The 27302-nt window shown below is 43.2% G+C and overlaps 2 protein-coding genes and 1 long non-coding RNA gene across 3 annotated transcripts; 1 reads left to right on the top strand and 2 right to left on the bottom strand.

Annotated features, from left to right (window-relative positions):
- Nucleotides 1-13268: 13268 nt before the first annotated feature.
- Nucleotides 13269-17146, bottom strand: LOC138967176 (uncharacterized). Its single transcript, XR_011455863.1, has 3 exons — nucleotides 16071-17146; nucleotides 15524-15704; nucleotides 13269-14403 (listed from the first exon to the last, which is right to left on the bottom strand). It is a non-coding gene; the product is annotated as an uncharacterized lncRNA (long non-coding RNA).
- Nucleotides 17147-19605: 2459 nt separating this feature from the next.
- LOC138967761 (excitatory amino acid transporter-like) lies at nucleotides 19606-22471 on the top strand. The gene is made up of 3 exons (XM_070340417.1): nucleotides 19606-19699; nucleotides 20232-20663; nucleotides 22421-22471. Exons 2-3 carry the CDS (start codon nucleotides 20337-20339, stop codon nucleotides 22469-22471), a joined length of 378 nt encoding a protein of 125 aa, XP_070196518.1. The 5' UTR covers nucleotides 19606-19699; nucleotides 20232-20336.
- A 261-nt stretch (nucleotides 22472-22732) lies between these two features.
- On the bottom strand, nucleotides 22733-26950 carry LOC138967175 (uncharacterized). Its single transcript, XM_070339689.1, has 2 exons — nucleotides 26207-26950; nucleotides 22733-25254 (listed from the first exon to the last, which is right to left on the bottom strand). The coding sequence occupies exons 1-2, from the start codon at nucleotides 26850-26852 to the stop codon at nucleotides 24308-24310; spliced, it is 1593 nt and encodes a 530-aa protein (XP_070195790.1). The 5' UTR covers nucleotides 26853-26950; the 3' UTR covers nucleotides 22733-24307.
- Nucleotides 26951-27302: the final 352 nt, after the last annotated feature.

Raw genomic sequence — 27302 nt, 5'->3', positions numbered from 1 at the left:
AACGGAGTTTCCCGATTAGTTACGTCACATCAGGTTGAAGGTCACAACATCCGGTTGAAAGCAGACGAAAAGCTGATGATAACATCGATCCAAACAAAGTAAGGACACATTTACACATACAGAAATAATAACCCTCCTTTCCAATGTTAACAAAAGCAACGCGATCGTGGAGGCTTGTTTTTCTAGCCCCGTTACAAAACGAATAAAACATGAGACTTGGTACCTGTACTTACGTATGTATGTAGATCTAGATCTGAATGACGTCCTTGACATCGTCCATAATGAATTTTCTAGGCCTCAAATTTGTTAATAACTTCTACATCTGTGGACCGAATCACTTGATATATGGGATACTTAAACTTCAGTCTATGCATGACCCTTCTACAAATTGACAAATTTTTAGATCAAATGGTCTGACTTTTGTGCATTTTCAAAAAAGGTTGCCAAATTCGGGGATCGACTCAACAGCACGAGGTTTGAAATTGAGCAGTCGCCGAACTAACCCGATTTCAGCACTCAAGATTGTTAGCTTTGGGATAATTTGAATGACTTAGTATACCTGAATCAACATCAGACAGTCAGTTATTTGAATATAGCAATTAAAAGCCGGATCAGGGCATTTCAAATGGATGAAAGCGTTCCTGTCATAAATGAATTTTGCGTGGCATTGCGAAAGTGTAACTGTACAACGAAGGGTTTATTTTTTCAGTCATTTGAGTTTAGCAAATATGTTCATAGTTGTGCATACACTTCAGTTCATCCACGACCATTCTACACAGTTTCGAGTCTCTAGGTATAATGATCGGACATTTACCTTTTCTACAAAATGTGTTTCAAATTACCCCTCCGAAATTATGAGTGGCACGAAAGCTTTGCTGTTTAGGGAGCTGTAACTGCTTTCTTTAGGTCACCGATGATCTAAGGGGGTGAAGGGGGTGTTTGTGTATTCTCAGATATTCAGATAATCGAAACAGTAAAAGTCTGGAGGGTTTAAATCAGGTAAGTATTGCTACCGCTAAATGTCAAACCTTGTTCTGTTGAGACGATCGTCGAATTTGGAAACTTTGTTTCGAAATTGCACAAACGTCAGACCATTTGTTCTACAACATTGCCAATCAAGGGAAGGGTCATGCATAGGCTGAAGTTTATGTCCCCTAAATATATAGTGATCCGGTCAAGAGATGTAGAAGTAATTAGCAGTTGTGAGGGTTGCAGTTTTCTTGGGTCACTCTGTACGTGTCTTGTGCCATTTTGACAACATTGTGTGTGTGTTTGATTGATCTGCACCTTGCATCGATCTGCGTAAGGCTTTGCTGACAGAGAGGGAGGTGGTTTTTTTTTTGTGTGTGTGTGTTGTCAGGTCAAAGTTGTTAAATTTATCTCGCGTACTTGTCATGCAATTGTGACGTAAATAAAAATATGTATTTCATTCAGACATCACAGACTGGGTGTCAAAATATGTGTGGGTGTTTTAGTTTTTACATAGATCTATATGAATTATTTTCTGTACTTATGAAGACATTGACTCTGCAATAATCAGTCGTGATAGGTCATACTGAAGAGAGAGAGAGAGAGAGAGAGAGAGAGAGAGAGAGAGAGAGAGAGAGAGAGAGAGAGAGAGAGAGAGAGAGAGAAAGCATTATTTGCGTTATATGTATATCTTGACACAGACACACAAGCACACACACAGACTTTTATCTCCAAGCAGTTATTAAATGCCAACAAGAAGCATGGAACCCAACAAAACATCATTCAAATCTTTCTGATCATTCACATCTGACTTTATTTCAATGCGATGCATCGATTTTCACCACAACTTAACACGAGAAATAGCAGGGTTTTATTGTTTGACCTTTTTCTGGTTACCTTTTAAATACCTTCCTAACACTGTAAAGCATCAATCATAAACACCAACACGAATGCGTTTATATTTGTACATTGGATAATTATTAATTGCAGACTATGAGGCTTTTGTTGATTACATTCAGTCACTGCCACCTGTGATCATCCAAAAATCAATCAATCAAAACTGCCTTTAGACATGTACCCAAAAGTAAAAAAATTTTCTTTCCAGATAGCCATAAACGCCATAAATACCGGATTATGAATCCCATAATGTAAATGGGGTGGTTGACAAGATAGTTTGCATAACAAGGATTTTTTTTAATATATACAGCTGTATCAGATACACAGAGGATGGCCAGGTGAAACCTTAAAATAGAGTACGAACATATTCTTTATTTGAAAGAGAATTTTAAAAGGCCCCCCTCCTCCTCCCCTCCCAGTGTTTGTCCAAGTGTAAGACTTGTCTTATCCCACCAATCCATGCAAAAGACAGTCCACATCTGTGATGATGAGAACAATTCTTTGACATGGAAAGATTGTGCCTTTAAAATATAAGTACCATGTCAACATCCAGATCACAGGTTTGTTGCCAATGTTTACCTGCCCAATTTCACAAGGCACATTGAGTCAGACTGTGTGAAGTTCATGCGATACAGTATCAGATAGTAGACATGTACATTAATATTCAAAGCATAAGGTATGTATTTTGTTTTTACCTGATTAAAAGTTCAACCTGACAAAGCATTTTCGAATATGTTTTATAGTTTTTGTTTGTTACTGAAGAATGTTTAAAAAATAATTTAGTATTATTGAAAAAAAAACCAATATTCTTGGGCTTGTTGATCCAAATTCATGGGGTGACTGAGTTAAAATATTTTTTATTTACTTGTTTCTTTTTATATTGGTTTGGGAAACAGCTACCAGCTTGTTTATGGCTATGTGAGACAAAGTTACATACACAATTTTCTGATCAATCTTTTATTATATGAAGTCTTATATCGCGCGCATATCTCCAGACTTAGACTCAAGGATCTATTTATGCCGTGTGAGATGGAATTTTTTACACAGTACATCACGCATTCACATCGACCAGCAGATCGCAGCCATGTCGGCGCATATCCTACTTTTCACGGCCTATTATTCCAAGTCACATGGGTATTTTGGTGGACATTTTTTATCTATGCCTATACAATTTTGCCAGGAAAGACCATTTTGTCAATGATGGGATCTTTAACGTCAATGATGGGATCTTTAACGTGCACACCCCAATGTAGTGTACACGAAGGGACCTCGGTTTTTCGTCTCATCCGAAAGACTAGCACTTGAACCCACCACCTAGGTTAGGAAAGGGGGGAGAAAATTGCTAACGCCCTGACCCAGGGTCGAACTCACAACCTCTCGCTTCCGAGCCCAAGTGCGTTACCACTCGGCCACCCAGTCCTTTATTTGTTCATGCAAGGCAGGTATTACTATTGCCATTGGATATACACTCTGCCAAAAAAATATGTTGCACCCATTTTCGTACCCCCACTAGACCATTCATTCCCGTGTCAATTCATTCAAACTTTCTTTGTCATTAAAGGCCATCCACTTGGCTATCTGGCACACTTTTGGAATCAAAGATTCATTTTACATGGGTTACATGATCGCCTCTTAATTAAGGGTACCCCCCAAAATCGACCCTATAAAAACGTTAGGCACTAATTATACATCAAAGAAAATTCAGAATAGGCACAATTTGGCAACTTTAACATACGAGGATAAAGCCAAATCAATTATTTTACCTTTAAATCACATTGAACGTTTAAATGAATAAACACGGAAATGAATGTTTTAGTTAGGGTACGAAAATGGGTGCAATAAGGCATTAAGTTTGCCTTCAAAGTGTGTATGATTCAGAAATACTAGTCACTGTGTGTTGAACTGGGACACCTAAGAACAAGGTTGGGGTTAAAATCAAAATTCAGAAAATTGTCACAGTACTATCCCCTCTCTTTTTTAGGTCACAGAATTAATTATTCAATTTACATAGACAAACTTAAAAACTCAATATCTTCAACAACAACAGCCCGAAAATCAATGTGGCTTTAAATTTCATCGCAATTGAGTACACTGAAGAGCACAAGTCAACGGAAATTACGAGAAACAGTGATCAAAATGGTGCATATTCCAAGGAAGTTGAGGGCAGGAACTACCATAAAATACACCGGTTTTTCTCTTCAAGTCATTTGACCACAACTTTTGAAAAATTATCTTTTAACACAAACAAAGTAATTTGAACTACTCATTCGGGCTGATGTGGGTTGCGGACGACCCATATGGAATTCCGTAAGGAATTTTATGCTGTGTATTCTAATTGGGATGGTGTAGGTCATGTACGACCCATACTATGCAAAGAGACGGCAAAACTCCTAATTGGATGGCGTCGGTAGTGTACGACCCATACTTTTTATTTTACTTTTAATCCTTCTTTGGAAAGTATGGATTGTACACGACCCACATCATCAGGACTGTGCAGTCCAAAGCGTGATTCTTTTAAAGAACTAGGCAGATGCGTTTGAGGGCAGAATGTTTTGATGAGGCAGTCTATTGTAAAACAAATTATATGACTGAAAAGGGGCATGTATTGATTGCCCTTATTCAAAAAGCTGTTTGAGTTCACATGAGGAAGTGTGTATATGTTACAGGCATTAAGTGAAACCAGGCATTACGCGTAATGCCTGAAATGTTCAGGCATTACGCGTAATGCCTGTTACCACTAGGCATTACACGTAATGCCTAAAAATACCAGGCATTACACGTAATGCCTGAAATTTAACTCTCAAAATTACGCTTATTGCCTGACGCAATTCAGGCAATACACACAACATAAAAGCCTATTGCACTGAACAGTTATCCATCCATCCACGGTGAGAACATTTTTAAAGGACAAAGTGTTGACAAAATGTCATGGTGTGAATATTGTAATGAGTGATGGTTCACCACAGTTTGAATTTCACGTAAGTGTGAGTGCATGTCACAATGGAAAGCCGAGGTCCAATATTTCCAGTCGAGTTTTCACCAGTTGCTTATTCGTCACCATGGAGGATACTGAAAAAGAACAATTGTTTACTCGACGTTTGTTTGAACATTATGAAAAGGACGGCAGAAAGTTGCTCCCGAAAGCTGTGTACTTCAGAACAATTGAAGAAGTAAAAGCTGCCTTCCAGAAAACGACAAAGTCACGTCATGAGTATCATCTCTGGGGAAAGTAAGTGATGTGTGGTGTTTGTCAAAAACAGGTTTGAGTGTTGGTATTCAGCTCTACGTCTATCGTGAAACAATACTGAAACACTGTGTAAACGGGTGTGTTTTTCTCATAAGGAAGATTTGTTATTATTATTCGACGTAAGTTGTTCACGATCTCTAGTAGTTTGAATGTAGCGCTCGGGTACATTGACATGTTGTTATTGTTTTAGCAAGATGAATTCAATCTGGACTCTGTCCTACGTGTTGTAATTATATCCGACTCGCTGCCGAGAGTTATGGTACATGGTTTATAACCATGATAAACATGTCCTGTTATTGCCATTAAATAGTCATTTACTTTAATTTTCAGATTCGAGGTATTAAAATGCGGTGACATCGAAAGGCTTGTACAGAAAAGGACTGACACAACTGAGGAATCCATTCTCTACTATGCTACCCTTGAAAAAACATACGATATCGTCAAGAGAGCGCATATGTGGCCACAGGCCATGGCGGTCGTGATCGCATGGAGAAGGAGTTGCACAAGAAATACGACAACATACCACGCCACGCGATAGAACTTTACAAATCTTTGTGAGCAGAGTGTCAGAAGAAGAAGAAACGAGCGAGAGTCAAAGGTGTTGTTGTTCGACCGATTCTATCAAACGATATTCTATCCCGGGCTCAGATCGATCTTATTGACATGCAGTCGCTGGCTGACCGAGGTCATAAATGGATTTGTGTGTATTAAGATCATGTCAGCAAATTCTGCATTCTGAGACCAGTGAGTACCAAAAGAGCTTAGGAAGTTGCGAGTCACATCCTAGACATTTTTCTGGCGTTCGGTGCTCCATCTATTCTTCAGAGCGACAACGGAGCTGAATTCACGGCCAGTATAATTCCCGAGGTCGCACAATTATGGCCCGATCTAAAAATAGTGCATGGAAAACCGAGACAGCCCCAGGGTCAAGGCTCTGTTGAAAGAGCAAATTCAGACATAAAGGATATGCTGGTAGCATGGATGAGCGAGAACAAGACTACGAACTGGACTGCTAACATCAAATCAGTTTGTCCAGTTTAGAAAGAACACGAGTCACCACGCCGGTATAGGCAGATCGCCATTCAAAGCATTGTTTGGCACGGAAGCCAAGATCGGTCTGAGATCAACAACGTTGCCCGATGGGATCATAGACTTGATCGAAACGGAGGAAGAATTACAAAAGGCATTAGTGGAACCAAATGAAGACATCGACATGCCCCAAGCTGAAAGTCAGACGCTTGGGCCGTCTCTTGGTGCAATGCCCTAAGTTGAAAGACAGACGCCTGGACCATCTTCTGTGCATGAATTACAAAAAGCATTAGTGGAACCAAATGAAGACATCGACATGCCCAAGCTGAAAGTCAGACGCCTGGGCCGTCTTTTGGTGCAATGCCCCAAGCTGAAAGTCAGACGCCTGGGCCTTCTCTTGGTGCAATGCCCCAAGCTGAAAGACAGACGCCTGGACCATCTTCTGTGCATGAAGCTGCATTACAAAAACATGATGATACCATACAAGAATCGCGGAAGAGAGCAAGGATCAGCCAACAGAAACAAGCAGACCGGATGTTGAAAAGAAGCAGAATTGAGATGATTCCTGGAGAAATTGGTCAGACTGTCGGTAGACAGAGGAAGAGGAGATCCTAGAAACATTTTAGGTGTGATAGTTGACCGAGATGTAAACGAGAACTACACAATTGCAGTCCGGGCAGGTATCTTGAAAGGGTGCTTTTATAGAAACCAGTTTCAGTTGAGCGAAACGAATTTACTGAGTGAAAAGGACGTTACACTCTGTGCCCAAGTTTCAGTTAGAGAAGCGGTTTCAAGCGAGTCTTTGGGCGGCGGGCAGAGTTTTGTTAAATGTAACTGCAGTGGACAGAAAAAAAGTGTTCCACAAACCGTTGCAGATGCTTCAAAAGTCATCTCAAATGCAACAGCCGCTGCCATAACAGTCTGTCTTGTCAAAACAAATAGAACATTAATTGTGATCAACCACCAACAAACCATCCACAAACCACCAACAAACATCAGCAGAAACCTCACCAACGACAATTGCAGAGAGGTTTCAGGCATTATACACGTAATGCCTGGTTTCACTTAATGCCTGTAACAGGTTTTAGGCATTACGTGTAATGCCTGACAATGATTTTCAGGCATTACACGTAATGCCTGGTATTTTTAGGCATTACGTGTAATGCCTAGTGGTCACAGGCATTACGCGTAATGCCTGAACATTTCAGGCATTACGCGTAATGCCTGGTTTCACTTAATGCCTGTAACATATACATACAGTGATTCCTACAACACAGGCACCCCCAAAAATCAAATTCGAAAAATCAAGGTTCCTGCGTTAAAATCGACAACAAATCAGACCAATCAAATGTGCATCTGAAACAGTCAATTTTGTTACTATGCCATGCTGAGCGGTGTATGTGTTAATTCTCTCAGTAGGTATATGTGGTAAACCGGCACGGTTGGCCTAGTGGTAAGGCGTCCGCCCCGTGTCCGGGAGGTCGTGGGTTCGAACCCCGGCCGGGTCATTCCTAAGACTTTAAAATTGGCAATCTAGTGGCTGCTCCACCTGGCGTCTGGCATTATGGGCTTAGTGCTAGGACTGGTTGGTCCGGTGTCAGAATAATGTGACTGGGTGAGACATGAAGCCTGTGCTGCGACTTCTGTCTTGTGTGTGGCGCACGTTATATCAGGCATGGTACTGAAGGAAATTGCAGTTTCAGCTGAAATAAAGCCGGGGGTCCAGGGGGCCGATCATGCCCCCTTGCGGGGTCAAGGGGCGGCGCCCCTTGTGGGGTCAAGGGGCGGCGCCCCTTGTGGGGGTCAGGGGGCAACGCCCCCTGAAGCTGACGACTTTTTACTAATTCAAATGTGTTTAGTGCCCTCTCCTTGAAGCTGAGAGGGATATAAGTGAAAGATAACAAGGCTTGAGTAAGAAAAAATAATAATCTCAAATCAATCAGCAGATTTGAATTTTTTTTTTTCGGATTTTTTTTTTTTTTCGGATTTTCGTTTTCGGCGGATTTCCGCCGATCGGCGGAAGAGTACCATGCCTGGTTATATATATGTCAAAGCAGCACCGCCCTGATATGGCCCTTCGTGGTCGGCTGGGCGTTAAGCAAACAAAAAACAAACAAAAAAATATGTGGTAATCCTCTCAGTAGGCATAAAAGGCAGTTTTTGAAGCCGTTTTAGCGGGTAATGAAACAAAACAATACATTTGAATTTCTGCAATTTTTAACGCATTGCGTTCAAATATTTGGTGATTCGTGCTAACACATGTCATGAATTAGAAAAGACAACATTAAACAGGTTTGCGATTGTGAGGTGTTAGCCGGTATTTTTACCGACAATTATCAAATGAATTAATTAAGCAACAAATCAGTGCTGGGGCCGACGCTATTCTTAGCGTACATTAACGACCTCCCGGAGAGACTGACAGCACTAGCGCGCCTGTTTGCGGACGACACTGCAGTGTACAGGGTGGTGACTAGCGTAAACGACCAGGCCCAGCTACAACAAGACCTCCATCGCCTAGCCGAGTGGGAGAAGAGCTGGGACATGCAGTTCCATCCTGCAAAGTGCAACACCCTGCCTGTTACGAGGAGCAGACGCCCACTACAGCCCTCTTACCAGCTCCATGGGCATACGCTGGAGACAGTGAAGGCGGTCAAGTACCTGGGTGTGACCATTCAGGGTGACCTGTGCTGGGACGACCATATTAACAACATCGTCAGCAAGGCAAACAAGACCCTGGGGTTCCTGCGGCGCAATCTGAAGATCTCATCAAGATCCGTGAAAGAGCAGGCGTACAAGGCCTTTGTCAGGCCTATCCTGGAGTACGCCTCGTCAGTATGAGACCTGCACACCCAGAAGAACATCGACAAGCTTGAGACCGCCCAGAGACGAGCTGCCCGATTCGTCTGCAACCGCTACCACAACACGTCAAGTGTCAGCCGGATGCTGGACTCCCTTGGGTGGCAGTCTCTGGAGGAGCGCAGGAAGCTTGCCCGCCTATCGATGATCTACAAGATCACGAACAGCATCGTCCACTGTCCGGGCATCAAGTCGAAGCTGGCCCCCTTACCACCACGCCAGCGAAGAGGCCATTGCCAGCAGTTCGGCCTCATCACCTGCCGCACTCAGTATCGGAGTGCCGCTTTTCTACCCAGCACAGTGAAGGACTGGAACTCTCTACCAGCAGCTGTCGTCGAGGCCCGCACTGTCGACACCTTTGTGTCGCGCGCCTCGCACTAAACCAGTAGCCACTGTGACTCATGTCCCCTCCCCCCCATACTCCCCAACCTGTGAATTTTAAATGGACTTTTGGATGCTGGAAACGCTGCTTTCTTGGACTTGCGCAACATCCCATCAAGTGCCGAAGTAATCACTACTGCTGATTGTGGGCAATAATGGAAAGACAAGACAATCAGATGTACCGAATTACAAACAAAATGTCAAGTCATTTGAAACGTTAGTACTGCTGTTATGCGACATGTTAGAAAAAATTACAAAAAATAAAGGCTTTTTAAACAAACATTAAAGCTTCAAATTACACTGAAATGTAATTCATAATCAACGACGGCTGCTCAGACCACTTGTTCAAACGCGTACAAACATTCTTGGGAAATGCTCTCTCAAAAGCCCTGCTCAGCAGCTAGCAGTTAAATGTTCAGCAGTGAGCTTGATGTGGGCTATTTGTGCTCAGCGCTGTGAAAATAGTCCACTTCTTAAAGATTACTTTCGCTTTGAAATCCTCATACCATCCATGTCTGATAAAATATGTACATGAAATTTGAGTATTTGGTTTATTTGAAGTTGAAAATAGCAACAAATTAAGTTTGTTTGATGAGTCAGCTTAGTTAGAGTTAGACCAACCGACTATTTTAAGGACTCTTTCTGGCATGTCAAATAAAAGCAAACCTAATCTCTCGAATGACTTGATGTACTTAACGACATGTCTTAGCATAAATTACCAGACGTTTGAAGGCAATGCATTGAGAAATTTATTAAATGTGCTGGATTTCTTCTGATTACCCACTAAAATGGCCCCAGAAACCGCATTTTACGGCTTCTCAGAAGAATTACATACCGTTCATCATGCCATTACGCCATTGTTGGACAAGATATGTAAACTAAGCTGACTGTTTGGATGCATATTTAATTTTTCTTTCTAATAACATGCACAACAGGTTTCCTTTCAGCAGTTTTGATAGTATACTGTTCAAAAAAAGAAACGCATAGCTTGTAATATTTGGTTAATTTAGTTATATGGCTACAAGGATATCCACCAAACTGCAGAAAATGTTTATCTGGTCGTCGACCTTTCGTCCATTGCCACAAGTGAGCTCTGCACGTGACGCATGCGTTATCAGTGCCTACAATGTCAAAATTGCTCATTTGGCATGACCACTCGTCATGCTTCAGTGTAATCTCGTGAAACTCGGGGAATATTGAGCTCTCACCATGTCTTCCAAAACCCATAAAAGCGGATTGTTCGCCACAAAGAAATCAGACGACAATTCAGCGACGAAAGATGGCCCGATTGAGCAGAGAAGACCGCCAAATTGCATTGGGTCGTTTACAAGCAGGCCAAAGTCAAAGTGCAATCGCCAGGCACTTCCACGTGTCCCAGAGCACCATCAGTAGACTGTGGGTCAGGTTTCAAGCCACTGGCTCCGTTGCTGACTTGCCACGAGCGGGAAGACCAAGGGCGACAACTGCTGCTCACGACCGCTTCATACGGCTCCGCCACCTCCGGAATCGTTTCCTGTCGGCCTCATTTTCTGTCCAGGCTCTCCCCGGGCCACACCGATTATCGGACCAGACCGTGCGGAACCGCCTGCATGAAGCTGGTTTGAGAGCTCGCAGACCTCACAGAGGAGCTGTCCTCACCCGCCGCCATCGCCAGAAACGAGTGCAGTGGGGCAACCAGCACCTTCGCTGGACCGTCCGGAATCACTGGAGACACGTGTGGTTCAGCGACGAGTCCTACTTCCTGCTCCAGCGACATGATGCAGGCATGAAAACTTCCTCTTTTCAGCGGAAATTCCGCCGTTTTTTTGTCACACTTTCGCTTTTTTTTTAAATTTCCGCCGGAAAAAAAAAGAAGACCCCCCAAAAGAAAGAGGCATAAAACGAAAGACGTGGCAAGCATTACTCCCGCCAATGCTCAATTGGATAAACCGTAAATTGCCGAGTCCGCAAAACGGATCGATTCGAGCCTTTCTTCACTTCCTGCCGCGCTTGGAAATTCTGAGGTTTCCAAAGTTTGCGATGACCCTCTAACAGATGAAATGTGGCGATTTCAACAGCGTGGGGCCGCGAATCGGATCATAGGACTGAAGAACGATTGGAGGTGGAACTGGCTTGACCGAGAATACGATGGCTGTCGTATTGGCGACGTTATCCGGAAACTGGATGTGAAAGGCAAGGCATTCTGTGTCGCATATGTACGAAGACATTGAAGTACGGCACTCGTGGGTTCGTGGCACTTCAGGCACACCTTGACACAAAGTGCCACAAGCGGAACTTCTTTGCATTGTGCAACGGCACCACAATTTCAGGTGAGTTTTCAACAGACAATTGGATAAACCGTAAATTGCCGAGTCCGCAAACGGATCGATTCGAGCCTTTCTTCACTTCCTGCCGCGCTTGAACAAATTTTTCTCTTGCAAATTCGGAGGTTTCCAAAGTTTGCGATGACCCTCTAACAGATGAAATGTGGCGATTTCAACAGCGTGGGGCCGCGAATCGGATCATAGAAGGACTGAAGAACAATTGGAGGTGGAACTGGCTTGACCGAGAATACGATGGCTGTCGTATTGGCGACGTTATCAGGAAAGTGGAGGTGAGAGGCAAGGCATTCTGTGTCGCATACATGTACGAAGACATTGAAGTACGGCAGTCGTGGGTTCGTGGCACTTCAGGCACACCTTGACACAAAGTGCCACAAGCGGAACTTCCTTGCACTGTACATTTACTAGACTGGATGAAACTTTTGAAAATAGCCTGCTTTCTACCCTGGATCAATTGGACTGAGGATATGAAAGTGAGGATACATTAAGCTTCAAGGGAGCTGCATTGTGCAAAGTAAATTGCATGATTATATGTGTTGTCATCACTGTTTGTGTGTTAAAAGTACTAACAATCGTGTGTATGTTATGACAGACATGAACAACAATGTTTGAGCATGTCTTTGTCTTGCTTAAATTTCTGTGAGAATTGTGTGTCAATAATACTGATATTCTTTAAAATCTTTTTAGATTCCAATTTAGTGTTGAAGTTTTCAAAGGGGTCCTCATACAAGCTAACAACTTAATACCCATTTCAATATTTTGAAAAGCTAGAGCCCCTATATTTTCAAGGGCCCCATGCAAGCTTGTTCGTATGTATGGTTATTTAATGCCAATTTCAGATTTTGAAATGCCTACAGCCCCTTCAGTTTCAGGGGGCCTTATAAAGCTTGTGTATATATAAATATGCCCATTTTAAGGCTCAGAAATGCTGAAACCCCTTCCCACAAGGGGCGTTGCCCCTCGACCCCACTGGGGGCCTACTGCAGCCCCCAGGCCCCCACTTTATTTTCCTCTTTTTTCACCTCCGGTTGTTTTCATGCCTGATGATGGTCGGAGGAGGGTCTACCGGAGAGTAAACGAACGTTACGCGCCCAACTGTGTGGATGAGGCAACCGTTCATGGTGGTGGAGGCGTCATGGTGTGGGGGGCGATCAATACCGCTGGAAGGAGCACCCTGGTCCAAGGGCGCATAACTGCCCAGCGATACGTGGAGGAAATTCTGCGCCCACACGCCCTTCCTCTTCTGGCTGACCAGGATGCCATATTCCAGCAGGACAACGCTCGCCCGCACACAGCACGACTCACCACCCAGTTCCTCACCGACCACCATGTCCAGGTGCTTCCCTGGCCATCCATGTCGCCAGACATGAACCCGATAGAACACCTCTGGGATGAATTGGACAGACGTGTGCGCAGGCGAGAAGAAGCGCCGGCAAATCACCGCGATCTATTGCAGGCACTTCAGGAGGAGTGGGACACCATCCCACAGCAAGATATCCGGCATCTGATCCAGTCCATGCCCAGAAGGTGCCGGGCAGTTGTTGCTGCTCAAGGCAGTCACACCCCTACTGACTTGACAGCCTCGGCACCCAATCGTATTGATTGACTGATTGATTTGAAGATGCAAATGAACTGTGTGTGCATTCAACTGTGTCCATACCAAATTTCAAACAAATAATCTAAATATTGGATTTTCTGTTAATTTTTTCGAAAAATAAAACAAATTTGGCAAGTAGCAACTATGCGTTTCTTTTTTTGAACAGTATATGTCGATTTTAACACGTTGAACTTGATTTTGCGAATTTGATTGTTGGGGATGCTAGTCTTGTAGGTTCTACTTTATAAACAGTACCTCGCGTAAACTAAATCTGTTTTCTATATAACATAGGACAATGAATGGCCTTTTCAGTCTTATAATTGGTTTTACAATAAATGGCCTCATTAAAATGATCTGCCCTCAAACGCGTTTGCTTAGTTTGTTGTTGTTGACAGGTAGTATAGAAATAGAATATGAGCGTTGGACATGTTTTAACTGCTAACTAATATTGACAAAACCACTGTATACTTCTGTGTCTGCAGACTGTTCCTGGCATAATTAATGTAAATGCTTAAAAAATTCCTTTAACCATTTTAAATATAAAATTTGTTGTTTTGCGCAAGGGAGGTTACACAGTGGCCACTACATACAGTGTTGGTAGTTGGCCCCTGAGCAAGCGTCAACATCAGTGTTGGTAGTTGACCCGTGAGCAAGCGTCAACATCAGTGTTGGTAGTTGGCCCCTGAGCAAGCGTCAGTATCAGTGTTGGTAGTTGGCCCCTCAGAGAGTATCAGGGTCAGTGTTGGTAGTTGGCCCCTCTGCGAGTGTCAGCATCAGCGTTGGTAGTTGGCCCCTCGGCGAGTGTCAGCCTTAGTGTTGGTAGTCGACCCCTCAGCGAGTGTCAGCATCAGTGTTGTGTCAGCATCAGTGTTGGTAGTTGGCCCCTCAGCGAGTGTCAGCCTCAGTGTTGGTAGTTGACCCCTCAGCGAGTATCACCATCAGTGTTGGTAGTCGACCCCTCAGCGAGTATCACCATCAGTGTTGGTAGTTGGCCCCTCAGCGAGCGTCAGCCTCAGTGTTGGTAGTCGACCCCTCAGCGAGTATCACAATCAGTGTTGGTAGTTGGCCCCTCAATGAGTGTCAGCATCAGTGTGTGGGTAGAGGTCCTTGAACAAGGAACAGCAACATAGTCATAAGAGCAGAAGGTTTCTTGTATTAAATGTTAGCAACAGAGCAGTTTCACCAAATAATCTTACAAGAAAAAGAGAAGACAGTGAGTAATTCTAAAACTTGCTCTTATTCATACTACACTTAGCAAACCATTTTATCTGTACAAATTGTGTACTTTAAAAAAAAATCACTCCCGAATCATTTTGTTCAAACTTTCTACGCCATTAAAGGCACTTCTTCACTTGGAAATGACAAATGTGGCACACTCTTCCGCTGCTCAAAAAAAGATGCCCCAAAAATTGACCCGAAAAAACACAAAGTACCACTTAAAAATCAGCTCAAGTTCAGGATAGACACAATAATAATAATAATGAAAATAGAACATTTATATAGCGCTTCTTCACAGCTCAAAGCGCTTTGGCAACGTTTACATACGTGAAGAAGAACATCAATTATCTGTCCAGAACAGGGTGTCTTCTTTGGTTAACTTTTGTACTTTGTGTTCTGCCATTACTGCTGATGCAGGTGTCAATCGCTTCAGCAGTAAAAAACATGAGGTCTTGCGTTAATTTAGAGGGGTTAAACAATTAAAAGAAAGCTCTGTATATCAGCAATGACTCAGTCCTTTAAAATGAATCAGACAAGGCTAACAATTCAGGAAATGGAACAAACCAACTGAATTACAAATTAGCACAATTTCTTGAAATCCCCTAGAGCATGTTCTATTCTCCTCACAATCTATGCCCCCCACGTTAACAATAACAGCGTAAATACATGTTTTTAGTACTAGTAAATTACTAGTTATTGTCACTTAAGAATCAGTTTTGTTGATATCAAGGAGAAGTAAAATTTAAAGTCAAAGTTTCAGATAAAAGTTTAAAAAAGAAGTCAAACACTGAAACAGCATTCTTCTTACTCACTGTCCAGTTTTTGTGTGTGTCACTGTGTGTGAGAACAATACGTTTTGACACATCTCTTTCAATGTGTATGCATACTACTACTATTACACAAGTTAGTACTATGTGATCCCAGAACGCCTCTTCTTTTGTTTTCCAAATGTTCTACAGAATTGTTAATGACAGAATGAGTATCATATTACAAGCATAACATATTTACCTGAAATGATGTCCAGTCTTTTCTTGCACACCACGTTCACTAAGACTTATGCTTTCATTGGCATTCCTCATTGTCTCTGCCCTTGCTTTGGTAACTGTATGTTAGTGTCCACGGGTAGAAGATGACACTGGAGGAGAGCATGGTGGTGCCAGACGATGCAGACGGTGATGAAGTTTATTCTCTGGTGATACAAGAAAGAAAATTATGAGCGTTTGCTGAATGTTTCAGTGTTTGCTTGTATGCATTTACAATTACCAGGTGAATACGCTGCACAGATCTGCAGTGCAGATGATACTAAGACAACACTGTCAGCACAGCTACCAAGTCAAACTTACGAGCACAGTCAGTATATAATATGGTGCTGATTAACAATAACAACCCATTTAAGTTTCAAACATGCCTTTTCTGCTCTAATGTTTTCTCTCATGCAAGCTGTTTTATAACCTTGACATTTTCTGCAACAACATTCCCAAACACAATCTGAAAAGTAGCATGCCTTGAAAGGAACATTTGATCAATTATGCTTTAGATCTATTCCAAACATTACCTTTTTTCATCATGACAGGAAACAATGCTGACGTGTCTTGCTGACGTGTCTTGCTGACGTGTCTAGTTCACGTGTTGAGTTAACCTGCTTGGAGCACTGCTGTAGATATAGGGTGTGACTGAGTATTCAGGGTGTCAAGATGTAGCCAATGTCACCGTATATGAACAAGCCCAGAGGTGCTTGGATTGCAGGACACACCCAACTCTCATTTAAAATCATGGTACCCTTTTCACACCCTGGCCATAGAACAACACGACACACGGTCCAAAGATGTTCGTCACCAACTACTTCAATGCCTATAGAAGCCGTCACGGCGTGGCATCCTTCCTTGTTGATATTATACTCGTGCTGTTTTGTTTCGTTGACTGACTGATAGAGTGTTGTTCGAAAATGTGTGTAAACAGCACCACAAACACGCCGAAAAAGTGCACTACAAGTACAAGCTATCTGGAATTGCTCACGAGTACGTGTGGTTAGCCGCTTCCTGTCGGGTTCACACTCGTCGTGCAAGGCAGAATATACATTCGGTGGATGCAGCGAAGACTCGTTTCCTTGCTGATGTAGAATATGTCGCCGTGCATGGACTGACAGACATCAATCACGCAAAAAACGGTGCAATCATAGTCTTCGCGGGTGCTTGTAAGTGCTAAACTGCATACCGTCCACACTCTTGTCAGCATATTTCAAAGAGGAGTCCATGCTTTGACAAATGAAAGCGTGCGGCACTCTCCTTATCGTCTTGGGCATTCCGCGGATCCGTGCGGTGACGAAAATGTGTTGATGGCGCATGTTATATCGCAAAATGATGCACGAGTCGAGTCGACTCACAGTCTCATTTACGGCCGCCATTTTTAGGATTAAAATTATCTCCCTTGCAAGTTGGGGGCGCTTCTGTCTGCTCTTACCTAACTTAGGGCTGGGGGGGGGCTGCCCTATGTTAAGAGCGACATAGGAGCGCTCTTTGGCCAAAGAGCGGTCCGTGAAACGCACCTATCTTAACTTTGCTCTTAACCCCATCTTGACCCCTTAAGAGCTCCTAAGTTAGGATAAGAGCGGTATATGAAACCGGCCCCAGGTCTACACGGCCTCCGTCCAGCGGCGTCGCGGCGCCCGTGCCGGTCGTTGACCTCTGCAATAACTCGTCGAGGGACGTTGCTGCCGTAGCCGCTGTCGTCGCCGGTGATGTCGCCGCTGCCTGCTCTCTTGACAGTGGCCCATCGTCGCCCTGAAGTTCACGTATCAGAGCCAAAGTAGCAACATGGTGGCCCGACTTTAGTTTGAGTTCAGTCACACTGGCCCTCGTGGCATTTACCAGTGCGATGTGCGTGTCAAAACCTGCCTCCACCAACATTTCTGCCACCGTAGAAGGGAGCTGTTTTACCCACTTGTCAAACTTGAATTTGGAACTGTCTCTGTCAGTCATTTTGCACTGCTGCGTATACAATTTTTGAAGTAAAAAGAACTGAGTAAAAATGTCCAAGTCAGCTTTGCTGGCAAAAAACTTTGCTGCTGCTGCGCCGGTGTACAAAAGCTGACTGACTACACTGAATGCAAAAGCTAACAATCACATATCTAGGCGTAGGAATATTTTACTCAATAGGCCCTACACACACAACTGCCACACGATACAGGACCCCTCTCACGTGCAGCCCGACCCATCCGCCGAACACGCTACTCCAAGGTGTAACCCATCCCGCAGAAGGGACCGACTGCACGAGAGATTGGCGATTTCCTTGATTGGCGCATGCGTCGAAAGTCGTCTGACATCACAATCTTGCGCGAGCCCGCAATTCGCTGTGAGCCAACGTTTACTGTCTCGATCGAGCAACACTCGGTGACAGCTGCGCCTGCGGCGCAGCAAGAGATTGCCGATCGCGGTGTGGCGATGGAAGAAACACCGTTTGTGAGAGTGAGCTTGATATCCAACAATAAACCAATGTTGAGACAACATTGCCTCAATACTCCGTGCTGACTGGGTTGGGGGTGTCTGTTTCACTTTGCTGGGTCCTGCCAGACACTCTCCGGACTGCGCGAGGTGACATGCGACTCATTTCGTGGTGGAGGGTCACATAATTATATTCGAACTGCACAAACATATGAATATTTACAATTAACTTGACAGAAGTGTTGTACATTATACATCTTATATGTAGCCATAGATATATATAGACATAGATCAAACATACAATTTGTTAAAATTTGAGAAAAAAGGCATATATAACTGAATAAACATTGTTAAAACCATGTAAGAACATTGTAAAATATGATTTGGGTCCATTTTGGCAAAAACGCACACAGCCCGGCTTTAGCCATATGGCCCACAACGTGAACTTGTCAAATCCAGGTGCACGGAGCCCCTGGGGCTTTTAGTCATACCTCAGGCAGCTATCCGTTAGAAGAACTACCAAGTTTCATTGACTTGCACCCAAAGAGTCAAGAACTGCGATTTTTTTACGAATTAATTTCGGACTCTGTCCCGGCTGGTCTTGACCTATTTTTGGATCTAAATTTAGATCAGGTAGATCACCACATCATGCACAAAAAGACACGTCACTAGCAAACTATGTCAGACATCATCATGAGTTTGTGTAAAACAAAATGGAGGCCGGAATCACTCAGTTGAATCATCGAACTCCGACCAAACACCACGTAATAACTAGGTTAATTTATGCACTCGTGTGAACAAGCCAACTGTCGAGCTTCACAGATGTCGTCGTTGGGTTTGTTTTACAACCATAGGAGGATTTTTGAACTGTAAATGCACTCAGCTGCAACAAAAACGCAAAACGAAGGCTGTGAGCTGCACTGTGCCTTTAAGGGGAACATTAATGTTACTGTAACACATTTTGCGGGCGGGAGATGCGAAAAACCGCACTAAGTTTTGTTTGGCTGGCAACGTAAAGGTATGTGTAGTCATCACAGATCCTCATCTGCGACAAAACGACTTGAACTTGAAGTCAAATTGTTGCATTGCTTCCACTGTGGCTCTTGGCCAGCTCTGCAGTATCTGAAAGTTGACTGGCTCTCACACACAAACGCACGCACGCACGCACACACACACACACACACACACACACACACACACAACACACACATACATACACCACCAACCTCGTCTCCATTCCTGGTCTATAGACTATAATTATGTGACCCTCCACCACGAAATGAGTCACATCATACACATGTCACCTTGCGCGGTTCTCCGCTAGGCTTAATATAAGTCCGGGGAGTGTCTGGTAACAGTGTGAGGGTCACCTTAGTCACAGGCTTATAACTCAAACAGTTTTCGCTCTTTTCTAAAACGGTTGTCACCACTGGATAGAGCATAAAAAACTCTTTTGGAAAATGTAAAAATATGAAAATCATGCAAAGGTGACATGCGACTCATTCCGTGGTGGAGGGTCACATATTAAAACATTTATAGTCAAAACTTGACTAAATGTAAAAACGTCAAATATAATAGGGAAACCAAGACTGAAAGCACCGTTTTCGATTCGAGACTCGATGACCGAGACTAAGAGAAGGTGGTCATTGAGAGATGATTGCGTCATTTATGTACTAGAAACGTCAGAGTGAAAAACATTTTCTCAAGGGAATTTGTGCGACCAAAGCCAAAGGTATTTTGTCCAGTAAGTTTAGAGTCACTTTTAATGGCTTTGTAACTGGAGGTAGCTTCCACATACAGACTGCTAGAACTGTTCCAAATGGAATATTACTGATAAAAGCAAGACCAAAAAACCATAAGCCTTATGATAAGGTGTTGTACCATTATTGTTACATTGTATCAAGTGTACAGCATATAAAACTCTTCGCATCGCAGCCGCTGGATAAATCGAAAACGCAGACCTTCGTAAAAGTGCAAACCGTTTATTGGAAGACTTTTCTGCAAAGGTGCCTTAACCAGCGACAAAACGAGTAGGGCCTACCATTTCTATTGTCTGCCAGTTGTATTGGCCATATTCGAGCCTGCACAGCACGGTAGCGAACGTACGCTCAGTGATTCACACACAAACATGCACACACACACACACACACACACACACGCCCAGCCCAGCCCAGCCCCCATCTCCCCCACACCCTGTCTCTTTCCACCCTTAGCTCACATGGAAATGCCCATCACCGAATATCCCTGCTTTTCACTCGTTCTCAATCTCATTTCAGTCTCCACACTCCGCACAGAAGCCACACCCTCACACAATAACCCTGCCACCACCAAAAACCACTCTGCAACAAAAATCAGATTCGACATCGGCACTGGCCGTGGCGATGGCGATGGCGGAAAATGGCAACAACTTCACCACCGCCGCAGTAGACGAAAATTACATCACAGTCAAGCCTCCCACCCCACAAGACGGGAGGTCCAAGTTGCGGAGGTATGTGGTCAGCAACCTGCTGATCCTGCTGCTCATCACCTCCATGATCCTGGGCGTGGTCATGGGCGTGCTGCTGAGGCTCCGCGACAAAGCCTACACGAAGGACGAGGTCACCTACCTCAAGTTCCCTGGGGACCTGCTGCTGGGCATGCTGAAGATGACCATCATCCCGCTCATCATGTCCAGCCTCGTCACCGGCATGTGCTCCATGGATGCTAGGGTAAGGTAAACTCTTCTATAGCTACACGTTGTTGATGTTAAAAAAAAATCAAGCCAACGAAACCAACGGGCGAATGACAAAACCAAACGGGGATGTTGCGAAGATTAATTTTCTGATAGCAAGATGTCAGCCAGGAGATGCTAGGACAAACACTTTCCTAGCAACACATTGTTAAAAATATGAAGCCAACGGGCGAATAACAAAGTCCAACGGGGATGTTGCGAAGATTGACTTTCTGATATCAGGATGACAGGCATGAGATCCCAGGGTAAACAGTCACTGTCATAGCTTCGCAGTCATTGTTGATGTGAAGAAAAAAGCAAACGAAGCCAACGGGCAAATGACAAAATCCAACGGGGATGTTGCAAAGATGAATTTTCTGATAGCAGAATGTCAGCCAGGAGATGCTGGGACAAACACTTTCATAGCTACACATTGTTACAAAATGAAGCCAACGGGCGAATGACAAAACCAAACGGGGATTTTTTGCAAAGATTGACTTTCTGATAGCAGGATGACAGCCAGATGCTAGAGTAAACACTTTTATAGCTATACATTGTTGATGTTAAAAAAAATCAAGCCAACGAAGCCAACGAGCAAATGACAAAATCAAACGGGAATGTTGCTAATATTGGTATTCTGACAGCAGACTGACAGCAGACTGACAGCCAGGAGAGTTCTGGTCAGGCAGTACCCCCCAGCGGCTAGCGGGCCCATTAACAATGTTTTCTCCACTTCCTGTCGCTATTAGTCGACTTTCCTTCGCCGTTTGAAAGGGGGAACTTCTGTTTCGGTAGAAGATACAACCGCAGAGTTACAACCGTCCGCCATGATGTTCCACGAGTGACGTCACTGGCCTCAGGGCCGCCCGGTGCAGTTTGATCAGGTGCGCGAAATCGGATTTTATTAAATAAAAAATCAGCAACACAAAATTTTGCAAAATCGTTTTCGGAATATTAACCTGGGTTGTGACAAAAATGTTTTGAACAGAAAAAAGTTTTGCTCTCTGGTTGGTCTTTAATGGATGTCCTTATTCAAATGCACAACTTCCCCATCAGACACAGAGAGCTTGGAAAGGAATGACTGTACTTTCTACCGGTTTCCCCATTTGCCTGGCTTGCATCTTTTTGGACAGTGCTGATCAGCAAAGCGGGTACCACAGGGCTGTCACGCCGCACACCTCACCCATTTCCCACAGGTGTCCAAAAAGATGGGCTTCAAAGCTGTTGTGTACTACATGACAACCACTCCCGGCCATGGCTGGAATCCTTGTTGGTTTTTTTTTTCTCGTTTGTGTGTTGATGTTTTTTCTGTGTTTTTTTTTCTCGTGTTTTTTCTCGTTTTCTTTTCTTTATTGTATAGTCCCATCGCTGGGAAATTCGGGTCGCTTCATCCAAACTTGTGTAAAGCTAGCAGCGACCATGGCCGCACTACCAAGGTGTATGGATGTATTTAGGTGTAACTTGACCAGCCACCTACCTGCACTTCTGGCAGAATGCCAGAGATCTCTCACGTGTCACAATGGTGACACGTGGATGGGACTTGAATGCCGTCTCTAAAGTTGACCCGTGTCCGCCCTCGGATTCGAGCCCGTGACCCGAGGATCGTAAGTCCAGTGCTATCTATAACAGCTGAGGTACCGGGCAGCACTGAAAAAAGGATATAAACTGACAAGAATACAATGCGTTTTAAGTAATTTTTTTCATCATTTCCATTTCTTTATTATCTCATCGATGAAAAATTCTTGTCTCCGGCAGGTGCCCCAGAAGATGGGATGGGCCTCCAAGCCGTTGAGCACCACCAGGTGATCAGCATTTTTACGGTTATCACAGGACCAGCACCGTCCACACTTCACTGTTCCAATTTATCCCCCTGTCTTCTACTGACAGGTGTCCGAGAAGATAGGTCTCAGAGACGTTGTATACTACCTTCATTAAGCCGCCATTAGAATAATGGGGCTTACTGGATTTGCTCTGTCTGTTTGTTTGTTTGTTTGTTTGTTTGTTTGAGGCGGGCGGGCGGTCAGTCGGTCGGTGTTTGTCGGGTAAGACTTGTATCTCTGGGTCAATTAAGGCCATGTGAGGGCCAAATCGCTATTTTCCATATCTGATGATCAGCACTGTTTGTGTCGCTTTTGTTATAATACTGATGGTCTCTGAATTAAAAAATGTTAATGTGTTTGTTTATTGTGTATGTCGTTGCTATAGAAACAGAAAAGTAAACAGCAGCCATATTGGATTTTAGGAACCGTTTTTTCCATATCCAAATGCTCGATTTCTGTCCAATATTTTGCATAAATATAGATTTAGATCATATCTACAGATTTACCATTTATTTTTTCTGTGAGTATTACAGTTATTTAAAAAAATTTTTTTTTATCATAATGTTGAAATTTTGCGTAAAATTTAATATTAAAAAAATCGTAAAGCCAACATTTCTTTTCCGATTCATTATTCAAATGGTAACTCTGTAGATAGTATGTAAAAGTACAAGTATGCAGAATTTCACAGAAATCTAACCAGTAGATTTGAAATCATTTCGTTCCCAAATGTCAAAACATGCAAACTGAGGAAAAGGCAAAAACGCACACAATTTGTTTTGAAACCATTGATAGTTGTAATTAAACTCAAAATACATACATGTATCTCCAAATTCCACACTGAGGAATGTCTTTCACACCTTAGAGACACAGTTTAAAAGTTAGGGAAGACATAAAACATAAGTTATTTCAAACATGTGCAGTACACTATGAAAATTGTTTGTCCCGAGTTACAAACAATGCATACACACACTCCCAATTACAGCATGCACACCAAAAAAAGCTCGCTCACTCGTTCACGTTCACGTTCACATTCACACACACACACACACACACAAGCTAGCTCCAAATTACGAAACGTACCCAAGTCATTAATTGCACATATGCGTACAATAACCACAATATATATGAGAATAATGTTAACCACAATAACAATGACAAGTCGCGTGAAGCAATATAAAAACATTTAGTCAATCAGTATGAAACTTAAATATCAACACCACAAACCAGTCATCGCCAAGACTACGAGATACATTAAGATAGTCTCGGCTAACAATACCGAGACGGATCACGCTCGTCTCCGCAAAGCATGAGACCGTATAGTACTTACTAAACCTATTTTCTGTAATTCTGAGCACATTGTTAGAGTGAACATGACATATCTATATATTTTTGAATTCAGGAAAAAATGAGGAATGCAATGCAGTCAAAGTTTATTTTGTTACTAAAAATTAGATTTTAATGACAAACTTAACAAGCAAACTCATTACTTTATTTTTAAAATTTTGAGCTGAAATGCAATACCATAGTCCGGACTTCGTCGAAGATTGCTTTACCAAAATTGCAATCAATTTGGTTGAAAAATTAGGGTGTTAGAGCGCTGCCTCAACTGCCTAAAAAAATCCGGATATGACGTCATCAAAGACATCTTTCCAAAAAATGGAAAAAAGACATCTGGGGATATCGCACTCAGGAACTCTCATGTTAAGTTTTATCAAGATTGGTCCAGTAGTTTCCTCGGAATCACTTTATACACAAACACACCATGAGTCATGACCCTCGTCTCGATTCCCCGTCTATGTTAAAACATTTACATAGTCAAAACTTAGAACATGCCTGCAGCATATGCAGGGCCACCTTCCAGCTGAACAAGTTCTTCCAGTCTCTTTGACTTGGCTGCCCGCACTTTGTCTCTCCTTTTACTTTGCTTGTCTCTCACAGCCTTCAGACTGTTCCGCACCCTCTTGTGCATCCTGGCTGCTCCAAGCCTCTTCATGTGATGTCCAGTCTGGAATCCGAAGAACTGGGCAGAGTCGGCAGCAGCAGCAGGTCCAAAGTTGAACTCTCTAATAGCAGTCAAGACTGCAAACTCAACACGACTGCGGGAAGCAAAGTGGTCCTTAGCACATCTTGACCAAATGAGGCTGTGGAGACACTCATTGGCATTTTGTGTCTTGCCAGAAACACATCTGCTGAGTAGGTGTTCTTCAGAAAGTCTCTCATAAATGGGCAACAGGTGTGCAGCTAACTTCTCCTCATTGAGGGGTGTGTGGATGAGGTGTTTGTGTGGACCTGGAACTTGGTGCTTCGCCAGCGCTTCCTGAAAGAAACACCACGAGCTCTCTCCAGCAGGACAAAGTTCATGTTGTGGATTTTCGTCAGTGGAAAAACAATGGTACAGTGATGCCATGATTGCTTTTTTCATGCTACACACATCCTTGTTGCTACGAATTGCCCGGTTGTAGTAAATCTGTAGCTTGCGTATGGCATTGCCTGTCAGCTGACCCCTTCCACGTCCACCAAGAGTCACCCCTCGCTTTCGGCAGTCTGTCACCATGTTGCGAAGAGCTGTACCAAGTCGTTTACTCACATGGTTCACACACTCTTCCTTGTCAATGTGAATATCCTCACCATAGGGCTTGATGTCGTTGAGCTCTGTAAAAGTCTTGGAGTCACCGTCCGACAGAAGTGTTGTGTAGCGAAGCTTGTTGGTGTTCACCGATCGACGCCATATGACACGGGCTGCTTCCACCTCCATCATCCCTGATGAGCCTGCAAACAAGAACAAAATAAGAAATGTAATTTGCAAACAGAGTATTTTTTAAGTGTGTGTGTGTGTGTGTGTGCACGCATGTGTTATTCACAGTCATTGTACAGCTAATACTTCAACTATAATTAATACAGAAAAGAATTGAAATAAACATGGAATTACCAAATTACTGTATATTAAATTTCTAGCAGCAGGTATTTTTTTATTTATTTATTTATTTACTTTTATTTATTTACGAGGATTTATATCGCGCACGTATCTCACCCCACAAGGCGACTCAAGGCGCATGTTACCTATTAATAGTGGTGAGAACATGTTATATTGTGGCACTGAACATGTTAGATTGTAAACGTTAAGCATAATATTCATCAATTGATACTATTTGAACATTTTTAAATACACTTGTATTGTGCCACACATACATACGGTACATGTATGTATGTGGCCACACATGTATACATGTATGTATGTGTAAACTATTTGCCACCCCCTGACCACTACTAGCTCCCTCTGTTCTAAGCCCGTTGATTCTGAAGACTTGTGAATCTCACTTCATGCTGTAAATACAGCTCTCTCTCTCTCTCTCTCTCTCTCTCTCTCTCTCTCTCTCTCTCTCTCTCTCTCTCTCTCTCTATCTGTGTGTGTTTTCTTATTATTTTCATCACACACATCCACTCCCCCATGCCCTGAACTATTCTTAAAAATTGGATTTATATATGCATGTGTTACAACTTTCATTATTATTATCATAAATTGATGATCTGTCTTTATGACGCTTTTTTGTAATCCATCATCCATGCCTTTAGTTTTGGTTTTCAGTTTCACTGGAATGCATGGAAAATAATATCCACTCATCACTATTACATTTACTTGTAATTTGCTATATTTGAGTAAGTTGCTTAAATTTGAAATAAACTCTATTCAAATATTTCTGTGCAAACAAATATAATTTACCTTTATAGTTCACCTCACACTTGTCCAAGTGGTCCACGAGCCAGGCCGCATACTCCTCTGGTTTTTCCTGAAACAGCTTCTGCCCCGTAGACTCGCACACCTGGCAGTAGGTACACATGACATGGGCATCAACACAGAGTCCAGTAAGTAAGTCCACAGCACACCCAACTCCAATGTGCGAAGAGTGTCCACGAGTAAGCCAGGTGCCATCATAGCTCACAATAATGTTCAGGGTGTCATCGACACCAAGAGTAGTGCCACAGTATCTTGCATGAACTTCTCGAACATATGCAACAGTCTCACTGAACACATGCTTCCGGAATCCCTCTAGTTGTGTGAATAGTTGGCTGGCATGAGTATGAAAGGTCTTGTGGTGAAGTCCAGCTAAATCCATGTTTTCACAGAAATTTCTGAATGTGGTGGCTCCCAGTCCACAAGCAAGCGAGGAATACACTGCCTGTCTGTTCATGTCGAACACTTTTGTCTTGGATTTAAATTTTGTCGCCAGATACTGTTCATACACAGGCTCTTCGCACGAAGAACAGTTCACCTGGGCAAATACTGCCAAGCCACTTGTTGGTCTGGAGTCTGTGCAAAGAGACAAGCACTTGTTTTTGCACTGTGGACAGCACAAACTTGCAACCATACTGTCTACTTCGGCAAAGTCTACAACACCCCTCTGGGTTTTTACCAGGGTTTCAGTAGCAGCAGATGACTTAGTGTCAACTCCACCGGAAACAAACCTCTCATACTATTCTTTTTTGAACTCACTTCTGTCTTCGTGCCGAGAATGTTTTCAGTTGAAGGAATCGACGCGGAAAATGTTAAAGCACTAGCAGACGACCCAAAACCGCACAAATTCTGTCACGTCAGTCAGCACAGAAGCTGATTGCGCTGATTTCTTCGCCTTCCATTGACTCTTCACTTGATCTGTCCTCTTTTTCGTAGATTTTGGGGCTCCTCTGGTTGTTGATGGCTTGGTGCGAACCATTTTTGCACAGGAGCGTGTACTTTCACTGCTTGTAAACAAGCGCCATTGTTGTACCACGTGACCCGGTTGAACGAATCAAAGATCGCATCGTACGTCATACTCTCC

Source organism: Littorina saxatilis, linkage group LG5, assembly GCF_037325665.1.
Source record: "Littorina saxatilis isolate snail1 linkage group LG5, US_GU_Lsax_2.0, whole genome shotgun sequence".
NCBI classification, from domain to species: domain Eukaryota; kingdom Metazoa; phylum Mollusca; class Gastropoda; order Littorinimorpha; family Littorinidae; genus Littorina; species Littorina saxatilis.
The sequence above is the reverse complement of the archived record's forward strand: the minus strand, read 5'-3'. Positions and strand labels throughout refer to the sequence as shown.

What these genes read in the sequence shown, in the direction of transcription:
- LOC138967761 (XM_070340417.1), top strand. Translation starts at nt 20,337, where the DNA reads ATGGCGATGGCGGAAAATGGCAACAACTTCACCACCGCCGCAGTAGAC. An exon ending in TGTGCTCCATGGATGCTAGG is followed by an intron (nt 20,664 to 22,420) that starts GTAAGGTAAACT and finishes TGTCTCCGGCAG; the next exon opens with GTGCCCCAGAAGATGGGATG.
- LOC138967175 (XM_070339689.1), bottom strand. Translation starts at nt 26,852, where the DNA reads ATGGTTGCAAGTTTGTGCTGTCCACAGTGCAAAAACAAGTGCTTGTCT. An exon ending in GTGTGAGGTGAACTATAAAG is followed by an intron (nt 25,255 to 26,206) that starts GTAAATTATATT and finishes TCTTGTTTGCAG; the next exon opens with GCTCATCAGGGATGATGGAG.